The 22,836-nt window shown below is 47.0% G+C and overlaps 1 protein-coding gene across 1 annotated transcript in view; it reads right to left on the bottom strand.

The window, feature by feature from the left end:
• WDR70 (WD repeat domain 70) overlaps positions 1–22,836 on the bottom strand; it is a 1,287,307-nt gene that overhangs the window by 898,471 nt on the left and 366,000 nt on the right. Inside the window, exon 8 of the mRNA XM_069221254.1 lies at positions 14,982–15,058. Within this exon, the coding sequence (XP_069077355.1) occupies positions 14,982–15,058 (77 nt within the window). The remainder of the gene's footprint in view (positions 1–14,981; positions 15,059–22,836) is intronic.

Here is a 22,836-nt window from a genome sequence, read left to right as displayed (position 1 = left end):
ACTTATAAAATTCCACAGGATAACCATCATCCCCTGGCGATTTGTGGTAGGGAAGGCTGGAGATGACTTGAGCTATTTCAACCCTGCTTATCTCTCCCTCAAGGAGGGAGCGGCCATCATCTGAGAGGTGAGGCAGGTCAGTGTTGTTTAAAAAGGCCTCTATTTGGATGGGGCTAGATACCGATTCCGGGGTGTAGAGATGTTGACAAAAAGTCGCAAATTCGTTGACAATTTCTTGCAGGTGTGTAAGTATCTCCCTGTTAGGGGACGTGATAGCTGAAATGGATTGGACAGCCTCTCTCTGATGGAGCTGGGCCGCCAGCAGTCGTCCGGCCTTCTCACCTTGCTCGTAGTGCCGTCCTTGTAGGCGTTGTAATGCAAATTCGGCCTCAGACATGTATAGCTCATTGAGGGCCATACTGGCATGTTCCAGGCGTTGGCGTGTAGTGAGGGAAGGGTGGGTTGGCTGTGTATTGCCGCATATTACATCGTATGTCGTCCTCCAGATACTTCTGGCGGGCTTTTCTGTCTCTATTGGCTAATGCCGCATCTCGCATCATTTGTCTACGCAGGGTTGCGTTAGCTGCAGCCTATAGAACCCTCTTGGAGTTCACAGTACCAGCATTATCACGCAGGTAAGTGGACACATGGGCCTGCAGTTGTGCATTGCCCCGGGGCGTACGGTAGTGATGAACAGCAAGCGCCAGGGTTTGCGGCCCGCGGATTGTAGGCCCATGTGAACAAGAAGGTGGATCGGGGAGTGGTCAGAAAGTCAGCACTCTAATATTCGGGTGTCTTGAATTTGGGCCACTATACTGTATGATACTAGGAAATAGTCCAATCGGGACTGGGTGCCGCGTACAGGCAATAGGAAAGTGTATTCCCTATCGGTTGGGTGTACTAGCCTCCAGTTGCCCACCAAACCAATTACTGTCATCACATCCGTCAGGATACCTCGGTCATGGTTGCTAGTTACATCGAGAGGACCAGTCCTGTCTAGCACCGCATCCCTGACCAGGTTCCAGTCATCCCCTATTACATAGCGGGTGGCACCTATTTCAGCCAAGAGGCGAATGATGTGTAAAAAGAACAAGTTTTTAGGACCGTGGGTGCGTATACGGAACCCACGCAGATCAAGGAGTCTCCCATCTTTAATTTGGCAAACACATATCTCCCTTCTGGGTCAGCCCACGTTTTTATGACAGTTATGGGCAGCATCTTACGGAGCAACATCGCCACCCCACATTTCCTGGAGAAGCCACTCCCCGACACCTGTTGTGCAGGGCAGCAACTAAAGAACAATTTGCCTACCCAGTCTCAGTTCAATTTACTGGATTCAACAGTGTCAAGATGTGTCCCTTGAAGAAGAGCTATATCAGCCCGTTTGGAGGTAGGAGAGTATTTTCTTTTGTTTCACGAAGTGTGTCAGGCCGTTAACATTCCAGGATATTATCCATAGTGGGCTGGGTGCATTGGTGATAAGACTTGCCATGGTAGGACTGGGAGGATAGGGGGGAGGGCAGAGGACAGAGATACGTTATACGGGTAGATATGGGGTGGGGTGCTGTGAGGAGTGGTGCGGGCAGGAACAAGGTGTAGTAAAAAGAAGGGGGGACTGTCAAACAGCTGGTGTCCACCTGTGGCGGGGAAGAGGAGGGGTACAGAGGGAACAGAGACGATTGGGGGGGGGGGAGAGACAGAGGAGGAGGCAATACAAGAGAGGAAGTAGGGAGAAAAAAGGGGGGGTGGATGGAGAGAATCAGATAGTAGAGAGAAAAAGAGGAAAAAAGAGGGAAGGGGAGCGGGGGAGGGACGAAAAGAAAATGGGGGGCAAGAGAGAACTAGGTACTAATCGATGACAGAAAAGTGATGCAGAAACAGAGGAAGGAGCAAAGCCCCACGGGACCGGATCTGTGGCCTGCAGGTCCAAACCTATGTAGCCCACACGCTCGGCTAGGTGTGCCCCGACCGCGGGCCGAGCGCGCACAGACCACTGCCTTGTGTATATCTAATAAGAGTTGTAGAGGAGACTGAGCACAATTGTGGGGAGTAAGAGGGGGACAAGTTGCCGAAGGGGGAGGAAGGGAGGGGTGCAGGGGGGGAGGGGGAAGGTAAGGGTATAATACCGGTCTCTGGGAATGCAAGGACCACAGCGCTGGAGAGGGAAGTTGGGAGGGTAGTGTCAGTAATCTTGTGTGTATGAGAGTCCCTACTATTCACTGGCCACAATGATGGTACAATGGCATACGATTGTAGCGGTTGTGATGGGACAGGGGAGGGCTTTGACTACTGTGGATTGGTGGGGAGATGAGCGGACGATATGCCAATGAAGGTGTGTAGCATTATAGCATTGTGCTCTAGGGCCTGCTGCACTTTATTCTTCATTATTCCTGCGGTGCTATCGTCATGCCCAGTGATCTGCTACTCTCAAGTACCTTGGAACCTTGTGTGAGCCTCAGTACTGCTCCACTACATCAGTGAGGATCTGATATATCAACAATGCGGTAAGGTCAGCAGCAGTGGGAGGTGGGGAGATGGTTGGGGGGGGGGGGGGGGGGGAGAGCGTTAGAAAGTATATCTGGATACAGTAAGAAAGAATGGGGCATTAAAACATTTAGAGCACCAAACAATGGTGAGCTATCCATGATGAACCGATGAGGCCCAACTGAGACCTGGTTATCACACGTCTAGAACATAATCGATACCATTACAACATCTTAACATCAGAACATCAACATGCGGATTAATACTCATCTGTCCGCTGGATCGGTGGCAGGTACTCCAATTCTCAAGCAGAGCTTAGGGTTCCCAAATGTCTCGCATTACAGCTGTGATATCAGAGAGGGGTCGAGACGGGTTTCAAGGGGGAGCAAGACTTATCCCTGTCTGATATCTGGGTGTGTAGTGCCACAGCTTGCAATATTTGCCCCCTGTCGCCGTGTGTCCTTGCAAATCTCTCCAAGTCTCTGCCTCTGGGAGGGAAGACTGTTTCATGGCGACCTGTTCCCCCCCACAGTGGCTGGAGGGGGTGCTGCACTCCTAGTGTCGGTAGATGAATTTGGTGATATCTGAGAGTGCTGAGACCGGGCCGGGGTATTTGTGTCCATGGACTTGGGCACTAGCCCATCAAGGTAAAGTCGCAGAGCCTCAGGTTCATAGAAGTCTTTGGATACGCCGTTGAGGGTGATCCACATTCTCGCCGGTTCAAACAGGCCGTAATTCATTTCCAGTTGGCGTAGCCGGGGCCTGATGGCCAAGAAAGCTTTCAGACGGTTGTTGGTCTCTTTTGAAATGTTGGCTGTTATACAAATCTCATATCCCTCCGCCCAAAATGGTCCATGTGCCCTGGCCAATAGGAGGAGGTGATGAGCTTGCCCATGCCGCAGAAGACAAGCGATAATTGGGCAGGGTCTGAGGGCTTCATCCCGACATTTTGGACCCAGCCTGTGCACCCTCTGAAACTCCAGTGGCGGGTTGAAAGCTAGGTCCGTCAGTTAGGGGAGGGCATCCTTTAGAAAGCATTTACTATCTAAGCCTTCAATGTGTTCCGGAAATCCGATGAAGCGAACATTGTCCCTGCGACTCCAATCTTCCAAGTCTAACAGCTTACTTTGGAGATATAAAAGTTCTTGGTCTCTGTCTTGTGCCATGTGAATATGATCCTCCATGGTCGACACTCGTTGCTCCAGTCCTGTCTATTGAGACTGGAAGCCCGCTATGTCTAAGCGCATGGATTTCGTCTCCGCTGTCAGCGAGGTTATAACAGAGTTCATGCCCTCATACCTGCAGCCCACCACTGTGATCTCCTGGAGTATACGTTCCATGGTTGCTTCCTGCACTGTGTCGGTCATGGTATGCGGCTGAGTGGTCAGGTGTGATCCTGTGGTGGAGGACGCGGGTCGGGAATGTAGTAGAGCTTCTGAAAAAAGGAGTTGTCTTGCCGGCTTGCCTGAGGGTTTATCTGCCGTCTTGCCTCCAGGCATCGCAGGACTTTGGATAAGGGCACAGGTCACAGGCATGAGGTTTAGGGGGGGGACCACTCTACCAGTGTTTGCACTTGGTGCAGTGGCAACAAGGAGGTGAGGATAGGGGGGTGGTGAATGATCCTTTTGTCACCCCCAGTGGCGATACCGGTCTGCCTCACAAGCCTGGGCTGTCTGGTGCGACAATGGTGCTCGGGCGGGGGGTAGAGGGGTTGGGAGGGAGGGAATGAGTTAGAGTCTCTTTCTTATATATATATTTTTTTTGGTTTTGTACAGTGGGGTGAGTCTTGGCTCCGGTGATGTGTCGGTGCAGGGCGTTCGGGATCTCCTATACCGTGGCAATGCCAATGGTGGGCTTTGTGAGAGAGAGGAGAGGTAGTTGCCGAAGTCAAACAACCAGTGAGAGCCCGGAAAGAGCCCCTCAACCAGCTGGTAGGTCTCCTCTGGTGCAGTACAGGAGGTGGGAGGACGGGTGTCAACAGACCCCTGCTGTCATGTTTTGTGGATTGTCCCCACTCCTAGCGTCTCGCTGTATTTAGCCACCCATTTCTGGATTATTGGAGGGCTCCAGGAAACCCCTTGCTAGGTCTTCTGCGCTGCAGTCTATCTACGTAGAGAAGAATCTGCCCCCAGAAGGTCAGAGTAGAGGGTGGCATCTGATGCAGATAGCAAGGTATAAAGATATTAAGCAAGACGGGGCAGAGAGTTGCGCTGCGTTGTGATTTGGTACCTGGCGCCAGAAACCTGGTGAGTTTTGTTCCACTTCTACAGACAGCCGCGCTGAGAAGTCCGTGCAGGGCTACCTGTTACCCCAGGCAGGGGTGGGGGTGGGGGTGTTGGGGTGTTAAATCATGTCTCCCATCGTCTCTCTTGACAGTGCTTCAATTATGTCAGTTCCCCCTCTATTTGGTTGCGTCCTCCCGCTGTGCTGTGGTAATGTTTGACAAAAGTGTGGAGGGACGCCCAGGTCGCTTCCCTGCAGATGTCAGCCACAGGTACACCTCTAGCCAAAGCCGATGAAGCTGCTTTAGCCCTGGTGGAATGGGCACGAAGCCCCACAGGTGGTTCTTTCTTCGCCAAAGAATAACAAATCTTAATACATAGAATGACCCACCTGGATAGCGTTCTCTTGTGGACCGCTCTACCTTTCCTCTTCCCCACGTATCCAACGAAGAGCTGATCATCTTGTCTGAACTCTCTTGTCCTGGCGATGTAGAAGTTCAGCGCTCTTCGTGGATCCAGCCGGTGGAGCCTCTCTTCCTCCTTTGATGGGTGAGGTGGAGGGTAAAAGGAAGAGAGAGTAATCGACTGCCCCAAGTGAAAGGGTGTAACAACCTTCGGTAGGAAAGCCGCCTTGGTCCTTAACTCCACTTTGTCCTTAAAGAAAGAAAGGTATGGGGGTTCTACACTAAGAGCCTGAAGCTCACTAACTCTTCTGGCAGATATTATGGCTACCAGGAAAACAGTCTTGAAAACTAGCAACCGTAAAGAGCAAGAATGCATCGGTTCAAAAGGGGACCCCATTAGAAACGCTAAAACTAAGTTAAGGTCCCACTGAGGCATAACGAATGGTGTTGGTGGAAATTTGTTAGTGAGTCCCTTTAGAAAACTTAAAACAATAGGAGATTTAAAGAAGGATGGCTGATCAGGAAGGCACAGAAAAGCGGATAGCGCAGACAAATAACCTTCGACTGTGGCAATCGCACAACCTTTCTGTGCCAGACAAAGAGCAAATTACAATATGTCAGATAAACCAGCCAAGGGATCGATTCTGTTCTCTCCACACCAGCATGCAAATTTAGCCCAACGACTAGCATAGATTGATTTGGTGGATTGTCGCCTGGCCGATAAAATAACATCCACCACTTCTGGTGGGAGAGAAAAAGCACTCAGATTGGGAGAGATTGCCCCATTCAATCTCCAGGCATGAAGGTGCAGGCTCTGGAGGTGGGGGTGTAGAATCTGTCCCTGCGACTGCGAGAGGAGGTCCACCCTGTAAGGGAGACGGAGCGGCGGGCACTGAGAGAGTTGGAGAAGGTCTGAATACCACATCCTTCTTGGCCAATCCGGAGCTATTAAGATGACTTGAGCTCGGTCTTGGCGGATCTTCCTCAGAACTCTAGGAATCAAGGGTATGGGGGGGAAACGCGTAAAGCAACTGACCCTTCCAGGACATCTGAAACGCATCCCCCAAAGCTCCTTGCACCGGATACTGGAGGCTGCAAAACAGCGGGCACTGCGCATTCTCTTGAGTTGCAAACAGATCTATTTGTGGATATCCCCACATCCGGAAGATATACAGAACCAGATCTGGATGAAGACGCCACTCGTGGTCGACCGAGCTGCGTCGACTGAGAACATCCGCACGCACGTTCAGGACTCCAGCCAAATGATGTGCTACCAAGCAGATCTTGTGTTCCTGAAGCCAGGACCAGAGTCGAAGAGCTTCTCTGAAGAGAAGATACAACCCCACTCCTCCCTGTTTGTTTATATACCACATTGCGGTAGTGTTGTCCATTAGAATCTGGACTGACTGACAGCGAATGGAAGGGAGGAAGGCCTTGAGAGCTAGACGTACTGCCCGCAATTCCAACTGATTGATGTGTAATCTCTGTTCTACCGGAGACCAAAGGCCTTTGACCTCCAGGTCCCCCAGATGAGCTCCCCACCCTAGAGTGGAAGCATCCGTTACTACTGTGGCCACTGGTGGGGGCAGCGAGAACGGCCTCCCTTGTGACAGGTTGTCGACCGCTGCCCACCACTGAAGATCCACTGCAGTGTCTCTGTAGATCTTTATCGACTCCTCGAGATCCACTTTGTGCTGAAACCACTGCCTGCGGACGCACCACTGAAGAGCTCTCATGTGCCAGCGTGCATGAGTGACCAACAGTATGCAAGAAGCGAACAGACCAAGCAGACGAAGGACCTTGAGGACTGGAACTACTGCTCCATTTCGAAACATTGGAATCAACGCCTGAATGTCCTGGACCCGCTGGGGCGGAGGAAAGGCCCGATTCAATGTAGTGTCCAATACTGCCCCTATGAACAGGAGGCGTTGAGAGGGCTCCAGGTGAGATTTGGGTACATTGACTGAAAAACCCAGGTCGTACAACAATTGAGTTGTCGACTGGAGATGTCGCCGCACGAGCTCCGGAGTGTTGGCTTTGATCAACCAATCGTCCAGATAGGGGAACACCGCTATCCCCCTTCTTCTGAGCTATGCCGCTACCACCGCCATCACCTTTGTGAAGACTCGAGGTGGTGAAGTAAGACCAAACAGGACGACCGCAAACTGATAATGTTGCGATCCCACAACAAACTGGAGATACTTCCTGTGCGATTTGAGGATCGGAATATGAAAATACGCGTCCTGCAAATCGACCGACACCATCCAGTCTCCTTCGTTCAACGCCAAAAGAACCTGTGAAAGGGTCAGCATTTTGAACTTTTCCTGTTTGAGGAACCAATTCAAAACCCTCAAGTCCAAAATCGGTTTCAACCGACCATCCTTTTTGGGGATCAGGAAGTATCTTGAATAACAGCCCTGACCCCTCTCCTGCTCGGGAACCAACTCTATCGCGCCTTTTGCCAAAAGGGAAGATACTTCCTGTTGTAATAAGAGAAGATGGTCTTCCGAACAGAAGGACGGGCGGGGAGGGAAGGGAGGAGGGAATTCCCGAAAGGGAAGAGCGTACCACTTCTTCACAATGTCGATGACCCAGGAGTCCGATGTTAAAACATCCCACATCGGAAGAAAATGGGCAAGTCTCCCCCTACCGGAGACAAGTGGACAGGGAGTGGAGGAGGACTACGGCTGCTTTCATTGCTGCACCCCTCCTGAGGAAGAGGAAGAGGCAGAGTGCTGCTGGGTGGCTCCTCTTGTCCGGACTCTGCCCCTGAAAGATCTGTATGGCAGGGTGGATGCAGTTTGTTGTGGTCCTTGAAATCTGCCACGAAAGGAGGAGCCACGTCCAAACCCCTTAAACCTCCTATAACCTCTAAAGGAGGATGAGGCAGACGACTGAAGCCCCAGTGATCTCGCAGTAGCTCTGCTCTCCTTAAAACGTTCCAGAGCAGAATCTGCCTTTGTTCCAAAGAGCTTCTCGCCATCAAAGGGTAGATCGAGAAGTCGCCTGCACATCAGACGAGAAGCCAGATGAACGTAGCCAAGATCGTCGCCTAGAAACTATGGTCGTGCCCATAGCTCTAGCCACCGAGTCTGAAGTGTCCAATCCCGACTGGATCACCTGAGTCGCTGCCACCTGAGCATCCGCCAGTAGCTGCAACATTTCCTGGGACAAGTTCGGGTGGCCTTTCGATTCCTCCATAAGGGCATGGATGTAACGTCCCAATATGCAGGTCGCGTTGGATGACTGTAAGGCCATACTACAAGAAGAAAAGGCCTTTTTAGCAGTATGGTCCATCTGTTTTGATTCCCTGTCCGCAGGTGTTCCGGGAAACGAGCCTGGAGAGGCCCTGGACGAACAAGAGGCCTGAACCACTAAACTCTCCGGTGTTGGGTGTTTGGAGAGAAACACAGGATCACCTGATGCCGCCCGATAGTGACAAGTCACCGCCCTGTTGACAGCAGCGGTAGACACAGGTTTCCTCCAGATGTCTTTAATAGGATCCAGTAGTGCCTCATTAAAGGGCAAAAGAGGCTCAGCAGTTACAGAAGTTGGGTGCAAAACCTTTGTCAACAGATTTCTCTTAACTTCTGCAGCTGGAAGGGGAAGGTCTAAAAAGTCTGCAGCCTTCCGAATAACAGCGTGGAATTATGCTGCTTCTTTGGTGAACTCTCCAGGGGAAGCTAGATGCCATTCCGGGGAGGTATCTATGCCACTCGCTGTATCAAGACCCTGGAAGTCACCAGAAGGCTCCAAAACCTCACCTTCTTCCAGGTACTGCCTTGCATATTCTTCCTCCTCCAACAGTCGCAGAGCCAGACGCCTGGATCGAAGCCTTGACTCCAGACCCGGCGTCGATAAGGCATCGGCCGACACAGAAGATCTCCGTCAGCGCCGAACCTCAGATCCATCCGACGCCGGACCCTCTGGCTCCACAGGAACCTTGACTGTGGATTGGATCTGAGACGAATCCAACGGCGCCGTAGCAGGTGAAGCAGGTCTCCTCGGCGACGTCAAGGGCATCGGCGACGCTTCAGGTGCAGCAGCCAAAAATGGAGCGAAAGGCGTTGATTTGTAAGATACCGGAACGCCCAAATTAAAGGCCAAAGGGTCAGACGGACCTGCTTGACTTCCACCCGGCGCCATGGAAGTAAAAATGTTAAACATGGCATTCAAGAACACCGCAGGATCCGTTCCCGGAGTTGGGAAAGCTGGGTATTGTTGCTGCACCAGCGCTGGCATAGACGCTGAAGAGGGGCCAGGTAACTCGACCTCGAAAACCGACCCAGGTGACGTCGGGGTCGTAGGAGGTGGAGGGGTGACGGTCGGGCTAATCTCCCACGTCGAGCTGACGGAGAAGCTGATCTCGATCTGGACCGTCCCTTGCTCGATCGGCGCCGGGAACCGTGACGGTGCCGAGAGTCACCATGGTGATGATGAGATCTCGAGGATCTTGAAGAGGACTCCCTCCGATGACGCCTCTCCTTTTTCTTGGACCGAGCCAAGAACAATTTTGCCTCCCTCTCTTTAAGTGCCTTAGGGTTCATGCGCTGGCAGGAGCCGCATGACTCGACCTCATGGTCGGAGCTAAGGCACCAGAGGCAATTCTCATGGGGATCGGTAACCGACATCCGACCCCGGCACTGGTTACATGGTTTAAAGCCGGATTTCCTTGGCTGCGACATTGTAACCGTCATTCGAAACAGTATCTCCCTGTGAGCCTCGAAGAAATAACCGTTACTCGGAGGCACAGAAAAAAGGGAACTGACGTCTGCACGTCGACGAGGGCTTCTTATTGCCTGGATGATGTCATACGGCGTCGCGTAGAGTCGGGCGATTGTGACGTCATCGTCGATGTGCAGAGCTAGAAGAAATTTCCGTCGAGGCTGGGGCGAGGGGAGAATTCTTTTGGAGAGGAATCCACCGGTAGGTGTATCCATCAGAAGTTACAGTTTTAAATTTAAGAATGTGTTTCTCAGTTGAAAGACAAGCAATGTTGCAGTGCCCTTGAGTTGGAGGTTCCAATGAAGGGATACTTATATCCTAAATGTATTTATTTGCCTGTAATATAAGGACTGGTCGCTTTATCAGTGTGACACTTTTTGCCTGAAATATATGCAGCATTAAAGATTTTATTAACATAACATGTGCACTGGCTGTATGACAATTTTGACCCATGTACATGTAGCAATGGTGTTCTAAAGTATATAAAGCAAACCCTGAATTAAATTTGAAACCAGTGAATTGACCCTATGTGAAGGCACAGCGTGGATTCCATTTTTTTAGCCACATGGTCTGTGGTTGCTAGAAAGCAAGAGTCCGTGCAGTAGGAAGTCTTTATGAAAGTCCGCACAGCCCTGTCTGGAAATAGAGTGCTTATCATCCAGAAAAATTATCTGAGTTTCACCACATAGGGAAGTGGAGAACAGCTCAAAATACAGTTACAAGGCCTCATCAAATCAAAATGCAGGGCCGGCTTTAGGACTGGTGGCGCCCTGTTTAACAGTTTATTTTGCCCCTCCCTCCCCCATGACCTTCTCCTCAGTTTCACTTACTACCACCCGGCAAATGGGCCCCTCATCTCTTCATCGCTCCTCTTTCACGTACACTCATGGTTTTTAAAGCAATTGTAAAGGCTGGCTTTACTAATCCACTCAGCTATCCACATAATATATAGGGACATATTTAAGAGCCCCTAGTGCCATTGTAACATCACATTAGTGTAATTGTTTTTTTTTTTTTTTAACGCTAATGTGGCCTTAGAAGGCCAAAACCGCTGCACCATATTTACAAAGTGATGCAATGCATGCATTGCGCCACTTTGTAACCCTTTGCACTACATTATGCCTGCCCCCCATTAGGGAGGCCAAAAAATTATGCAAAGGCGTCATTTTTTTCCGGCAGTTTTAACACCTGCTCAGGGCAGGTGTTAAAATGAGGCTTTCATTGGTTACAATGGGCCTCTGGGTGCTTTGCAAGATTAGCGTCAAACATTTTAAAGTTAATCCTGCAAAGCGCCAGACTAGCGTAAAAAAGTCTCCTAACTACCGCCATTGTGCGTCGTATTTTAAATATGACGCACACATGGTGGTGTTAGGGGGGCACTAAGGGGTGCATGAAAAGTGGCGCAGCACTGGGTGCAGCGCCACTTTTCTTAAATATGCCTCATAGTTCTGTTTTTTTGCAGCAGGAATATTAACCCTCTATGCTACTTTATGTTGAGTCAAAGCTGCCACTAGGCAAAACTCCCATCTCTCTCCCTAGCAGGAACATTAATCACAAGAGGTATCTTGACATTTTAATTGTTTCCTGAAGTCAGAACTCACAAGGAACTTTTCAGCAGGTGCTTTTAAATGACAAGTTTCTGAAGTTATTGCTAAACAAGCGCCCCCGAGGTCACCGCCCGGTGCGGCCGCACAGCTCACACCGCCCAAAAGCTGTTCCTGTCAAAGTGCTTACTACACAAGGCCTTCGCGGATTCACAGGTTCGTTATATATGCAGCTAAGGAGTGACAGGAGGACGAAAACAGCAACACAAAAGGACGATGGATGGAGTGCTGAAAATTTAAACAATCACCCCAGTCACAGATCTGGTTGAATCCATCGTTGTTTTGCTTACCAAGCCACCCCAGTTTGGACCTAGCCATATGCAAATCAGTCTTGACCCTGCTCCCCATGGGAACAGTCCAGCCTTAACTGTGTCTATCATTTTATTTTATTTTGTGATGCTGTTATGTCCCCCCTTAAATGGCTAGGGTACGCCAAGACGTGGGTCCCTTGATCGCAGCACCACTGGATTCAAACTAGCCTAGCTGATGAGGGGTGATACAGCTCAGAGGATGCTTGTTTCTGGTCCACATAGGATTTGGCTTGGCAGTTCAGGCTGGATGGTTCACATGGGCAGCAGGGTCAAGACTGATTTGTATATGGATGGGTCCACACTGGTGTGACATGGCGAGCAAAACAACAATGGATTAAACCCAGATGTGTGACTGGAGGTGAGTGTTTAAAAAGTTTCAGCACCCCGTCCATCATTTTATTTGGTGGTGTTGCTAAGAGGAAGAAAACATACATTGTTCATTTTTATGTATTCAAAATTATTAACAGCAACATTGGCTATCCCAGGATACTTTTTAATTCCATTCCCTATGAATGGAAACGAAGCAGGAGCTTCTTGCAGCTGCAATATGGCAATCATGACTCACCAGGATTTGAAGGTTGTATAATACTTCGAAATTCACTGTTTGACTTGGGCAGAAATTAGAAATGCTAGTTAAGTTTGATGTTTATTTGTAATGCCCAGTACTGCCTGAAGCATAGTTTCAAAGTATAGCACACCACAACATAAACAATACATATTAAATACGCTGGATAAACAGATATATTAATAGTGTGTGGAATGAAAATTAAGTTAATATTATCTAACACTTTATCACTTTATAAAATATAACAATGGATGAGGTGATGTCAGGGTGGAAAGGTTAAAGTAGATACCATTTTGACTTTAGCATCTAAGACTACTTGCCTTTGCTGGGTGTGAGGCTGCAGGGTCGAACTTTACACAACTATCTGACAGATATCCATCATAAGAAAAGGAAATATGTATCTTGAAATATATGAGGCCGATGGAGTAAAGAATATTGAGGCCTATGTACGGAAAGGTCACATCTGAATGATTCTGAAAGCAGATGATGGGTGTATGGAAGGTTGGATAAGAAAGGAAATATATGATTTCACATTCTACGGACCCATTACCAGGGCACAGGACATTACGCATTTGAAATTCAGCTTTTGTATTTTAATTGTGATGTTGTTGGTGGCTAGACAGGATACCATGAAGGTTGCCTGGTCTCTCTCAGTCCTGGGTAAAACAGTACCATTTTATGCTACTTGACGCTCAGGGGGGTGTTCAACTGGAAGACTGCCTCTGATGGCTTCATTTATAGCCCATACATGAATTGACAGAAACTCCAAGTGACAAGTGCATTGATAGTCATAGACAGAAAAGGTTGCACGCGTTTTAATGGAAATAAGACGCCTTTTAGGACCAATAAACCTTGAAAGGCAATGGACACTTTGTATCTAGAATGAAGTTAGAAAATGATGTAATCCTTGGAAGAATAATTAATTGTGTGTAAATTATGTCAGTCAAATCTGCAACACTGCTTCAATTATCTGGCTACTGACTTTACTGAGGTAAAGGGAAAGTGATGGAAATTATCAACTTGGTTCTCTGGCATTCAACTTTGCTTTCCAGAAAGCAACAGAAGTAATGTTAGAAGGGGCGTGCTTTTATCTCAGCAGAGAGCTTGGTAAAATAATGCTGGGTCAAAGGAAACCTGAAAGGAATCCCGAGCGGAAAGACTGAGTACAAAGTTGTTGATTATGCTAAAGACACATTAGACAACAACAGTCCTCTAAAATATTAAAGAAAAGGAGAAGACAGTAAAGAGAGCCAGGAGGTTGTGGGGTTGCCTTTAAAGAGGATGGTGAACAGAAAAGAAGAAATTATACTCCAACGGTTACATTCTCAGATTTGGCCTTACTTAGGTCACAGATTCAAAAAAGGACAGAGACAGAATGTAAAAGGTCCTGGGGAGACCTACCAAGATAGTGCAATTAATTTATCAGAAAAATTTTTTATGTTTAAATTGTGGCAACCCTGGTGGGATCCTAGCTAACACTATTCCTTAGAGCGGTGCAAGAACTTAAATTGTATAGAGAATTAGACCAAGCAAAACTTTGCCAGTGAGCATGGATGGCTGAAACACATATTCAGAAGATCCATTTTGCCGTAATTATGGAAGTTGGAACAAATGGGTGATGCTACTGTTTCGAATCTCTGTTTCTGTAAAACGAAAACCACTAAAAAACTGCACAGTGTATTAAGGGCTATTGGCTTATATCTGGGGAGACATGCCAGAGAAGAGTTCATCCCTGCATGGCCAACACTGACATGACGATTTATCAGTAAAGCACAAAAAAGAAAGAGTTGCTGGTTGTAGTTCAGACTGCAGTGAGAAATTATATTAGTATATGGTTAATTTTAAAGATGTAATTCAGTTAAAAAAATCATATTGCCAAATGCTCAGTGTGGTATTGCACACTCTCCATCTCAACAGTGCAATACTTAAACAAGCATTTACAATGCAACGGGTCTCGCGTTTGCTCATGTTAGAGCTGATCGCGTTGTAAACTCCTAACCCGACTTTTCACCTATCGGGCAAAAGTGCATTTATGTACGTAACCCGAAAAAGTGAAATGAACTATGTAAAGCGCTCGTCTTCTGCCAAGCGAGATCGCGCTGGTAAATTAGAGAAAAAGAAGTCCACGAGCCCGATGGAAAACAGCGAGCCTCGCATGTTTTCTGTACTTGGTCGCTGCGCTCGAGGAGGGCTAGCCACCGGAAAAGGCATGACCTATGCGTGCCTCCAACTAATGAAAGCAAGCAGATTTAATTAGGCAAGCCCACTAACCAATAAAAAACACTGACGTGAAGTTGACAGGGCTCTGAGCCCTTTTCTAAATACAATAGCGTCTCGCTGCGATACGCATGCGCGAGCGCATGCAACGCAGGCTCGACCCTAACAAAAATGACAACCTGACATGCAACTTCGAACAAACAGTAAACAAAGGTGCATTGCACACAAAAAAGCACACTATTACATTTTACAATAAATGTAAACTGATCAGCACACAGAAATGTTATTACATTCTACAGACATTTAGCATGAGAACGGAGAGAATGAGTTGGCTTACAAGGAGTTACAAATGTTTCTAGGCAAGCAAGCATGTTTAAAGCTTCATGATGTGATGCAAAACTGCAGCAGTAAAATTAGGAAATATATATGAATTGTTAAATGTTACTCACCCATCATTTGAACATGTCAAAAATTCTTCCTTTATTTTAGGGTGCCAGCATCCTCCATGCAACATTGATGTGTGGCCCTATTTAAAAAAAATGTGTGTTTAAATATCAAAATATACTTTATTATCTTTTTTACTTCTCATTTAATAGATCATGCAGTGACAACTGCACTAAGGGGCCAAGAAAAAAATCCATGCAATATCGTATATTTTCAGAAAACAGAAGACACCCACAAAACAAATTTTCAGTTACCATTATTCAAGGTTTATTTAACGTTTCCTGATGATTAATGACTGGGAATCATCAGAAAAACATTAAAATGCCTTACAATGTTTACATTGTTTTAGATGGAGGTTCCCCATTGTGTAGTGCTTTAACCCCTTGCACGCCATGGACATAACCATTATGTCCATTTAACAGCCCTCGGGGGAAGCGCTAGCGCACCCCCCGAGGGCCAAAGGGTCAGGGCTAGAAGGGGAATCCCTTCCCCTTCCACCCCCGCCCCCCCCATGACATCAGCATGCGATTGCGCGCTGACATCATGAAAGGGAGGAAAGACACGTTGGAAGACATTTGCTTCCGGTGCGTCTTCGGGAAAGGAGGTAAGTTTTTCCTCTGGGGGGGGGGGGGGGGCGTATCCCTGTGAAAGAGGGATGATGTGGGTGTGTGTGTGTGCTTTGTGTAGGGGGATGGCCCCTTGAGCAAGGGTCGCCCCCCCACCCCCCAAAGGGGGCAATGTAATCTAAGCCATTTCTGCCCCCCTTGGGCGCATATTGGCCTAGTTTTTAGACACCAGGGATTTTTTTCTTCTTTTTTTGTGTTGGGGGGTGCCCCCTTGGGCAAGGGTCGCCCCCAAGGGGCAAAAAGTACTATTGGGCAGTTCTGCCCCCCTTGGGGGCATATCAGCCTATTTTGTTTTAGGCCTGGGCAGAATCCACTTAGCGCCAGGGATCATGTGTGTGCTTTGTGTGGGGGAGGTGGCCCCTTGGGCAAGGGTCGCCCCCCAAAGGGGGCAATGTAATCTAGGCCATTTCTGCTCCCCTTGGGGGCAGATTGGCCTAGTTTTTGTAGGCCCTTCTGCCCCCAGTGGGGGCAGAAACCATTAAGACACCAGGGATTTTCTAAATACTTTTTTTGTGTTGGGGGTGGGGGGGTGCCCCCCTGGGCAAGGGTCACCCCCAAGGGGCAAAAAGCACTTGGGGGCAGATCGGCCTCGTTTTCTTTTTCCAGGCCCATCTGACCTGAAGGGGGGCAGAATCCACTTAGCGGCAGGGATCATGTGTGTGTTTTGTGTGGGGGGTGGCCCCTTGGGCAAGTGTTGCCCTCCAAAGGGTGCAATATATTCTATGGCATTTCTGTCCCCCTGTGGGACAGATTGGCCTATTCTTTTTAGGCCCATCTGCCCACAAGCAGAGAACACTAGACACAAGGGAACATTTAAAAATGGTTGGTGGTGGGGTGTTTGTCAACGGCGAAGTCTTTGCATTTATGATAATAACAGTTTATTTCTTCTTTTTGTTCTAGTTCTAGTTTTGTTCTTGTGGCTTGTTGCAGTTTTGGCAGTGGTTGTCCTGCGGTATGCGTAGTTGCATGTTTTAGATAAGTAAATAAATTTACTTCGAAGGAGTCTTGTTGCCATGCATGAATGACATGTTTGTAGGTGGTGTACTGAATGCAGCATTGTGTGTGAAATTGTCTTTAGATTTATGCACAATGATTATTGTGTTGTCTTGTGTCTAATTAGCTTTTTTCTCTTTTTAGTGGGATATTATTGGTGATTGCTGTGGCTGTGCAGAGTAGTTGCTGGTGAGTCAAGCTTTTTCAGGCAAGTGAGCGGTATAGTTTTTGAGTTTATAACTCTTAGTGGTAAAGCTACACTTTGTTACTTATCCTACACAGTGCTGGTTGTTGGTAGTGCATTTGTCCAGTTAATTTTTGTAGGAAGGATCATGGCTAGCTGTAGGATGACCGCTCAGCAGGTTGTTGGTGTGCTTTTTGAGTCGTCTTCTGACCATGATTATGAGACTGACTCTGCATCTGAGGCAGAGGAGGAAGCGCAAGATTCTGGAAGTGAAATTTCTGTCAGAGGGGAATCATCTGACGATAAAGCCACTCTCAGTGCTGATGAAGGGCCTGTTTTATAGGAGGACACTGATGTGCCAATGGTGCAGGAGCCAGCGGCTGAAAGGATTTCCATTAGAAGACCTTACACGTGAGTTGCACCAAACATGGAGCAGCCACTGTTACCTGCGTTTACTGGTTTCCCAGGGTGTCAAGTTAATACGGAAAACTTTTTGTCAACTTTGAGTTTTTTATGGACAATATATTTTTGGAAGAGATTGTTGAGCAGACTAATTTGTATGCAGAGCAGTATTTGAGGGACAACGCTGCCAGACTTAGGCCACGCTCTAGAGCTAGCCGGTGGATTCCCACAAATCTGGAAGAGTTGAAAAAGTTCTTGGGTTTAACTTTTTTGATGGGGATGATAAGGAAGCCATCACTGCCTTCATATTGGTCTACTAGTCCGTTGATGGCAACTGCCATATTTCCTGCCATCATGAGTCGTAACTGGTATGAGCTTCTTCTTCGGATGTTGCATTTTGTAGATAATGCTTTAGCCTTGCCACGAGATCACCCTGATTCTGACCGTATTTTTAAAATTAGACCTGTCCTTGATCATTTGGTAGATCGTTTTTCAGAGACCTATGTTTCAGGCAAAGAAATATCTGTAGATGAATCTTTGGTCCTGTTCAAAGGTCGTTCGGTTTTTAGGTAGTACATTCCTAGCAAGAGGGCACGGTATGGAATTAAGATGTATATGCTGTCTGAAAGTAGTACAGGATATGTTTACAATTTCCGGGTCTACACTGGTAGGGGTTCCAATATTGACCCCCCTGGTTGTCCACCCACTTTTGGAGTTAGTGAGAATACTGTGTGGGAACTTGGTAGACGACTGTTTAACAAAGGTCACTATTTTTATGTAGATAACTTCTACACTGGAGTTCAGTTGTTCAAGGAGTTATTCAGAGTGGACACTGTTGCTTGTGGCACAATCCGCTCTAATCAAAAAGGCTATCCAAGAGAGCTTGTCTGTAAAAAAAAACTTGAGAAGGGATAGTGTAGTGCCTTGAGGAATGATGAGCTGCTAGCTCTGAAATTTGTAGACAGGAGGGATGATGAGAGTAATTCACCTGTGGCTGTTTGGGGTCAAGTTGCTTAAGTGCGCAAACCCGTGTGCATTTTAGATTATAATAAGCACATGGTGGTGTTGATAGAGTAGATCAGAGGTTGTAACCTTACACTGCTGCTCGTAAATCTTATGTTTGGTATAAGAAATTCGCGGTTCACCTGTTCCACTTGGCAACTTTTAATATTTTTGTTGTGTTCAAGGATAGTTCCCCAGAGTCAAGGATGACATTTGTGAAATGTCAGGAGTCTATTATAGCCAGCCTTGTTGTGCTGTAACAGGCAAGAGTTCCTGGAGAAGCAGTGGTGGAGGATGTGGCTAGATTGAAAGATCGTCACTTTGCTGAGCACATTCCTCCCAAGACCCAAAAAACTTTTCTGCTAAGAGATGTAGAGTCTGTGCTCGAAGAGGTATCAGGAAGGAGACTAAGATGTACTGCCCCAATTGTCCTTCAAAGCCTGGGCTGTGTGGGGGTGGCTGTTTCAGGAGCTACCACACAGAAGAATTATTGGGAAATTGTGTTGTTGTTTTATATTTTTATGTGTTCAGTTTCACAGTTAGCATTACTGTCATGTATTCAGCTAGAGCCTTTGTGTTTGTTGTTTTGTACTTATTTATAACTAGTGTTTTCTTTGTAGTTTAAAAACAAACAAAAAAGTGATGGTGTGCGTGGGGTGGTGCTTGGCTGGCAGTGTGAGTGGGGTGGCGCTTGGCTGGCAGTGTGCGTGGGGTGGCGCTTGGCTGGCAGTGTGCGTGGGGTGGCGCTTGGCTGGCAGGGTGCGTGGGGTGGCGCTTGGCTGGCGTGGGGTGGCACGTGGCTAGCGGTGTGCGTGGGGTGGCGCTTGGCTGGCCGTGTGAGTGGGGTGGCCCTTGGCTGGTGGTGTGAGTGGGGTGGCGCTTGGCTGGTGGTGTGAGTGGGGTGACGCTTGGCTGGCAGTGCCAGCCAAACTCCAGTCCACACACTCATCAGCTGGTGTGATTGCTGTATCAGGAATGTGGGTGTATGAAAGTGAGGGCCCTTGAGTGGCGCTGTCTGTCGATGCGAGTGTTGTAATGTGCTGGGCCCGTGGCTGGCAGCGTGAATGGTCTTGTGCATGTCATGTATGGAAGGTGTGTGAATTGACTGTAAAGCGGTTGGTGCCTTGTTGTGGCTTTACAGCTCACGAGCTGTGAGTCATTGGTTCAGTTTTTTGGCCTTTCAGTTATTAACAGTGCATTTCATTTTTGTGAAATCTCTTGTTAATAAAATTTGATCCACTGAACCATCACTCACCCTCGTGCCAAATCCAACCAGTATGTGTGGTAAAAATGAAAAAACCTGCTCCGCTGTAATCAGGCGTCACAGCACACCTGTGACATGCTAGGTGTCTCGGGTGGGACCCTGATGATGAAGCATGCCACCAACTTGGTTGGTGGGTGAGGGGTCTTTTTACCATAACCAAAGTGCGTTTCTTTTCACAATTTTAATGTTTGGAACAACACATAAGTAGGTGGACACATCAAATTGATATATTGCAAAACTAAATATGTTTGGGGGGAGGCACCTATGTTTTTGGTCCCGGGTGCGGCCTTCATCTAGGGAAACCAAGGTGTGGCTTGCCTGGATCCCCCAACACTTTCTTACCCAGACTCCTCTGCAAACCTCAACATTTGATTAAAAAAACATATTTTCCTCACTTTTTATTGTAGGATCACCGCTGTGGCACAAATTTCCTACCACCCAGAGTTCCCCTCAGTCTCCCAAGTAAAATGATACCACACTTGTGTGGGTTCCCAAAGCAGAGTCAGCCTAAAAGATGTATAAAAGAAAAATATGTGCTTATCAAGTCACTGTGCTATCCCCTCAATATCTACAGGTTTTTGGCATTTTACTTTTGCAGGCACCTGGGCCTCCCACACAAGTGAGGTATCATTTTAATCGGGAGACTTGGGAGAACGCTGGGTGGAAAGAAATTTGTAGCGCCTCTCAGATTCCAGAACTTTCTGTCACCGAAATGTGAGGAAAAGGTGTTTTTTGGCCAAATTTTGAGGTTTGCAAAGGATTCTGGGTAACAGAACATAGTCAGAGCCCCACAAGTCACCCCATCTTGGATTCTCCTAGGTGTCTAGTTTTAAAAAAATGCGCAGGTTTGCTAGGTTTCCCTAGGTGCCTGCTGAGCTAGAGGGCAACATCTACAGCTAGTCACTTTCCAAAAAACAGCTGTTTTTTTTGGTGAAAATGTGATGTGTCCATTTTGTTTTTCCTGTCGCGAGCAGTAGGCCTAACCACGCAAGTGAGGTACCATTTTTATCGGGAGACTTGGGGGAACACAAAATAGCAAAACAAGTGTTATTGCCACTTGTCTTTCTCTACATTTTTTCCTTCCAAATGTAAGACAGTTTGTAAAAAAGACATCTATTTGAGAAATGCCCTGTAATTCACATGGTAGTATGGGCACCCCGGAATTCAGAGATGTGCAAATAACCACTGCTTCTCAACACCTTATCTTGTGCCCATTTTGGAAATACAAAGGTTTTCTTGATATCTATTTTTCACTTTTTATATTTTAGCAAATTAATTGCTGTATAGCTGGTATAAAATGAAAACCCACTGCAAGGTGCAGCTCATTTATTGGCTCTGGGTACCTAGGGTTCTTGCACAAGCCCTATATATCCCTGAAACCAGAAGAGACCAGCAGACGTAACAATATATTGCTTTCGAACATTTGACATTCAGGAAAAAGTTACAGAGTAAAACGTGGAGAAAAATTGCTTTTTTTTCACCTCAATTTCAATATTCTTTTATTTCAGCTGTTATTTTCTGTAGGAACACTTGTAGGATCTACACGAATGATCCCGTCTGAATTCAGGATGGTGTCTACTTTTAAGAAATGTTTAGCTTTCTGGGACCCAGCATTGGTTTCTCACCCATTTCTGTCACTAACAGGAAGGAGGCTGAAAGCACAAAAAATAGTAAAAATGGGGTATGTCCCAGTAAAATGTAAACAAATTGTGTTGAAAAATTGGGTTTTCTGATTCAACTCTGCCTGTTGCTGAAAGCTGGGAAGATGGTGAGTTTACTACCGCAAACCCTTTGTTGATGCCATTCTCAGGGAAAAAACCACAAGCCTTTTTCTGCAGCCCTTTTTCCCCATTTCGTTTGAAAAAAAAAAACGAAATTTTCGCTGTATTTTGGCTAACTTCTTGGTCTCCTTCAGGGCAACCCACAAAGTCTGGGTACCTCTAGAATCCCTAGGATGTTGGAAAAAAGGACGCAAATTTGGCCTGGGTTGCTTATGTGGAGAAAACGTTAAGAGGGCCTGAGCGCGAACTACCCCAAATAGCCAAAAAAAGGCTTGCCACCTGAGGGGGAAAAGGCCTGGCAGCGAAGAGGTTAAGAAGATAATTGCACCTTAGTGCTGAATGTAAATTGCATGTGGCCGTCTCACAGTACTGATGTACACTGCAGACATTTAGGTGGTTTTCATTAGTGGATCCACAGGCTGCATTATGCAAAGCTCTTAATCGCCAATGAATGCCAAGGCAATTAAAAGATGTGCTTTTAGTACCACATGTTATGAGGATCCCATTTTGGTAATAGGACTGCATGTTTAGGATGGCAGCACCACAGAATGTGGAAGACTGATTGCACCCCATGGCGACTGTCGGTCTAACTGCTGGCTACCTCGCAGTGCCTCATCTGACCACCAAATCTGTCGGGGCAAAAGGTGATTACAGCAACCTCAACATTACACTCTGACTCCTCAGGGAAGTCGTGGAAACAGACTGTACCTCTTTCGCTCAGTTACTCATGCATCCCAAGGTGAAACACATAATGCAAAATGAATTTGAATGCATTTACTGAAGTAATCCCATTTGAGTATAAAATTAATGTGCTGCGATACTTAGGCAGCTAAAACAGAGCACAGTAACCAACATGACAGCAAGAGTAAAGATAACCAACCCCACCATTTTCTGTGTTTCTAGAGTCTAGGTGTTCCTACCAAAACCTACCTACCAGAAGTGGATTCTACAAAAGAATAACAGATTCATTTGGAGAACTAATCAACCAAAACTATTAAGCATTTATAACAGGAAGGTAATAAATGAAATAGACCTGAAAAATCGAGAACAATTTGATGCCATGGTCCTTCTGGAAATGGAACAGTATGAAGAGGTTTCTCTACTGTCTTCCAATGTTTATCAGAGACAATATATTGGGGACATAGGTTAATGATGGAAGAAACTTGATCATTCATTGATGGCCACCAGTAATGCTCCCTTAGTTTTTTGCACGTAGCTGTAATGCCTAAGTGCCCCTTATGAGCTAAAATGGCTACCTGTTCCCTCAAAATCATGGGTGGTACAAAGCGACCATTCCTAACTCATAGGTCATTTTTAGATGACAACTCTGAGGAAATCTGAGCAAAAGGTTTTAATGAATTGGGAAGATTACAAAGAGGTGTATCTGTAAATACCTCAAAACTCCTTGTAAAAAGGTATCCCTCTGTGGTAGCTTCCAACCATTCTTGTTCGGAAATGTACCCATTCAGCACAGAAACAGCATCAATAGCAGCAACAACACGCTCCCAATCATCATCTAATCTATCAGATGAACAACTTTTAGACAGTGGCAATCGTGATACAGTCTGCATGGAAAGTATTTCCACCCTGAACATACATGATGTGCAT

This window comes from Pleurodeles waltl, chromosome 1_1 (genome assembly GCF_031143425.1).
Source record: "Pleurodeles waltl isolate 20211129_DDA chromosome 1_1, aPleWal1.hap1.20221129, whole genome shotgun sequence".
Classification (NCBI taxonomy): domain Eukaryota; kingdom Metazoa; phylum Chordata; class Amphibia; order Caudata; family Salamandridae; genus Pleurodeles; species Pleurodeles waltl.
The sequence above is the reverse complement of the archived record's forward strand: the minus strand, read 5'-3'. Positions and strand labels throughout refer to the sequence as shown.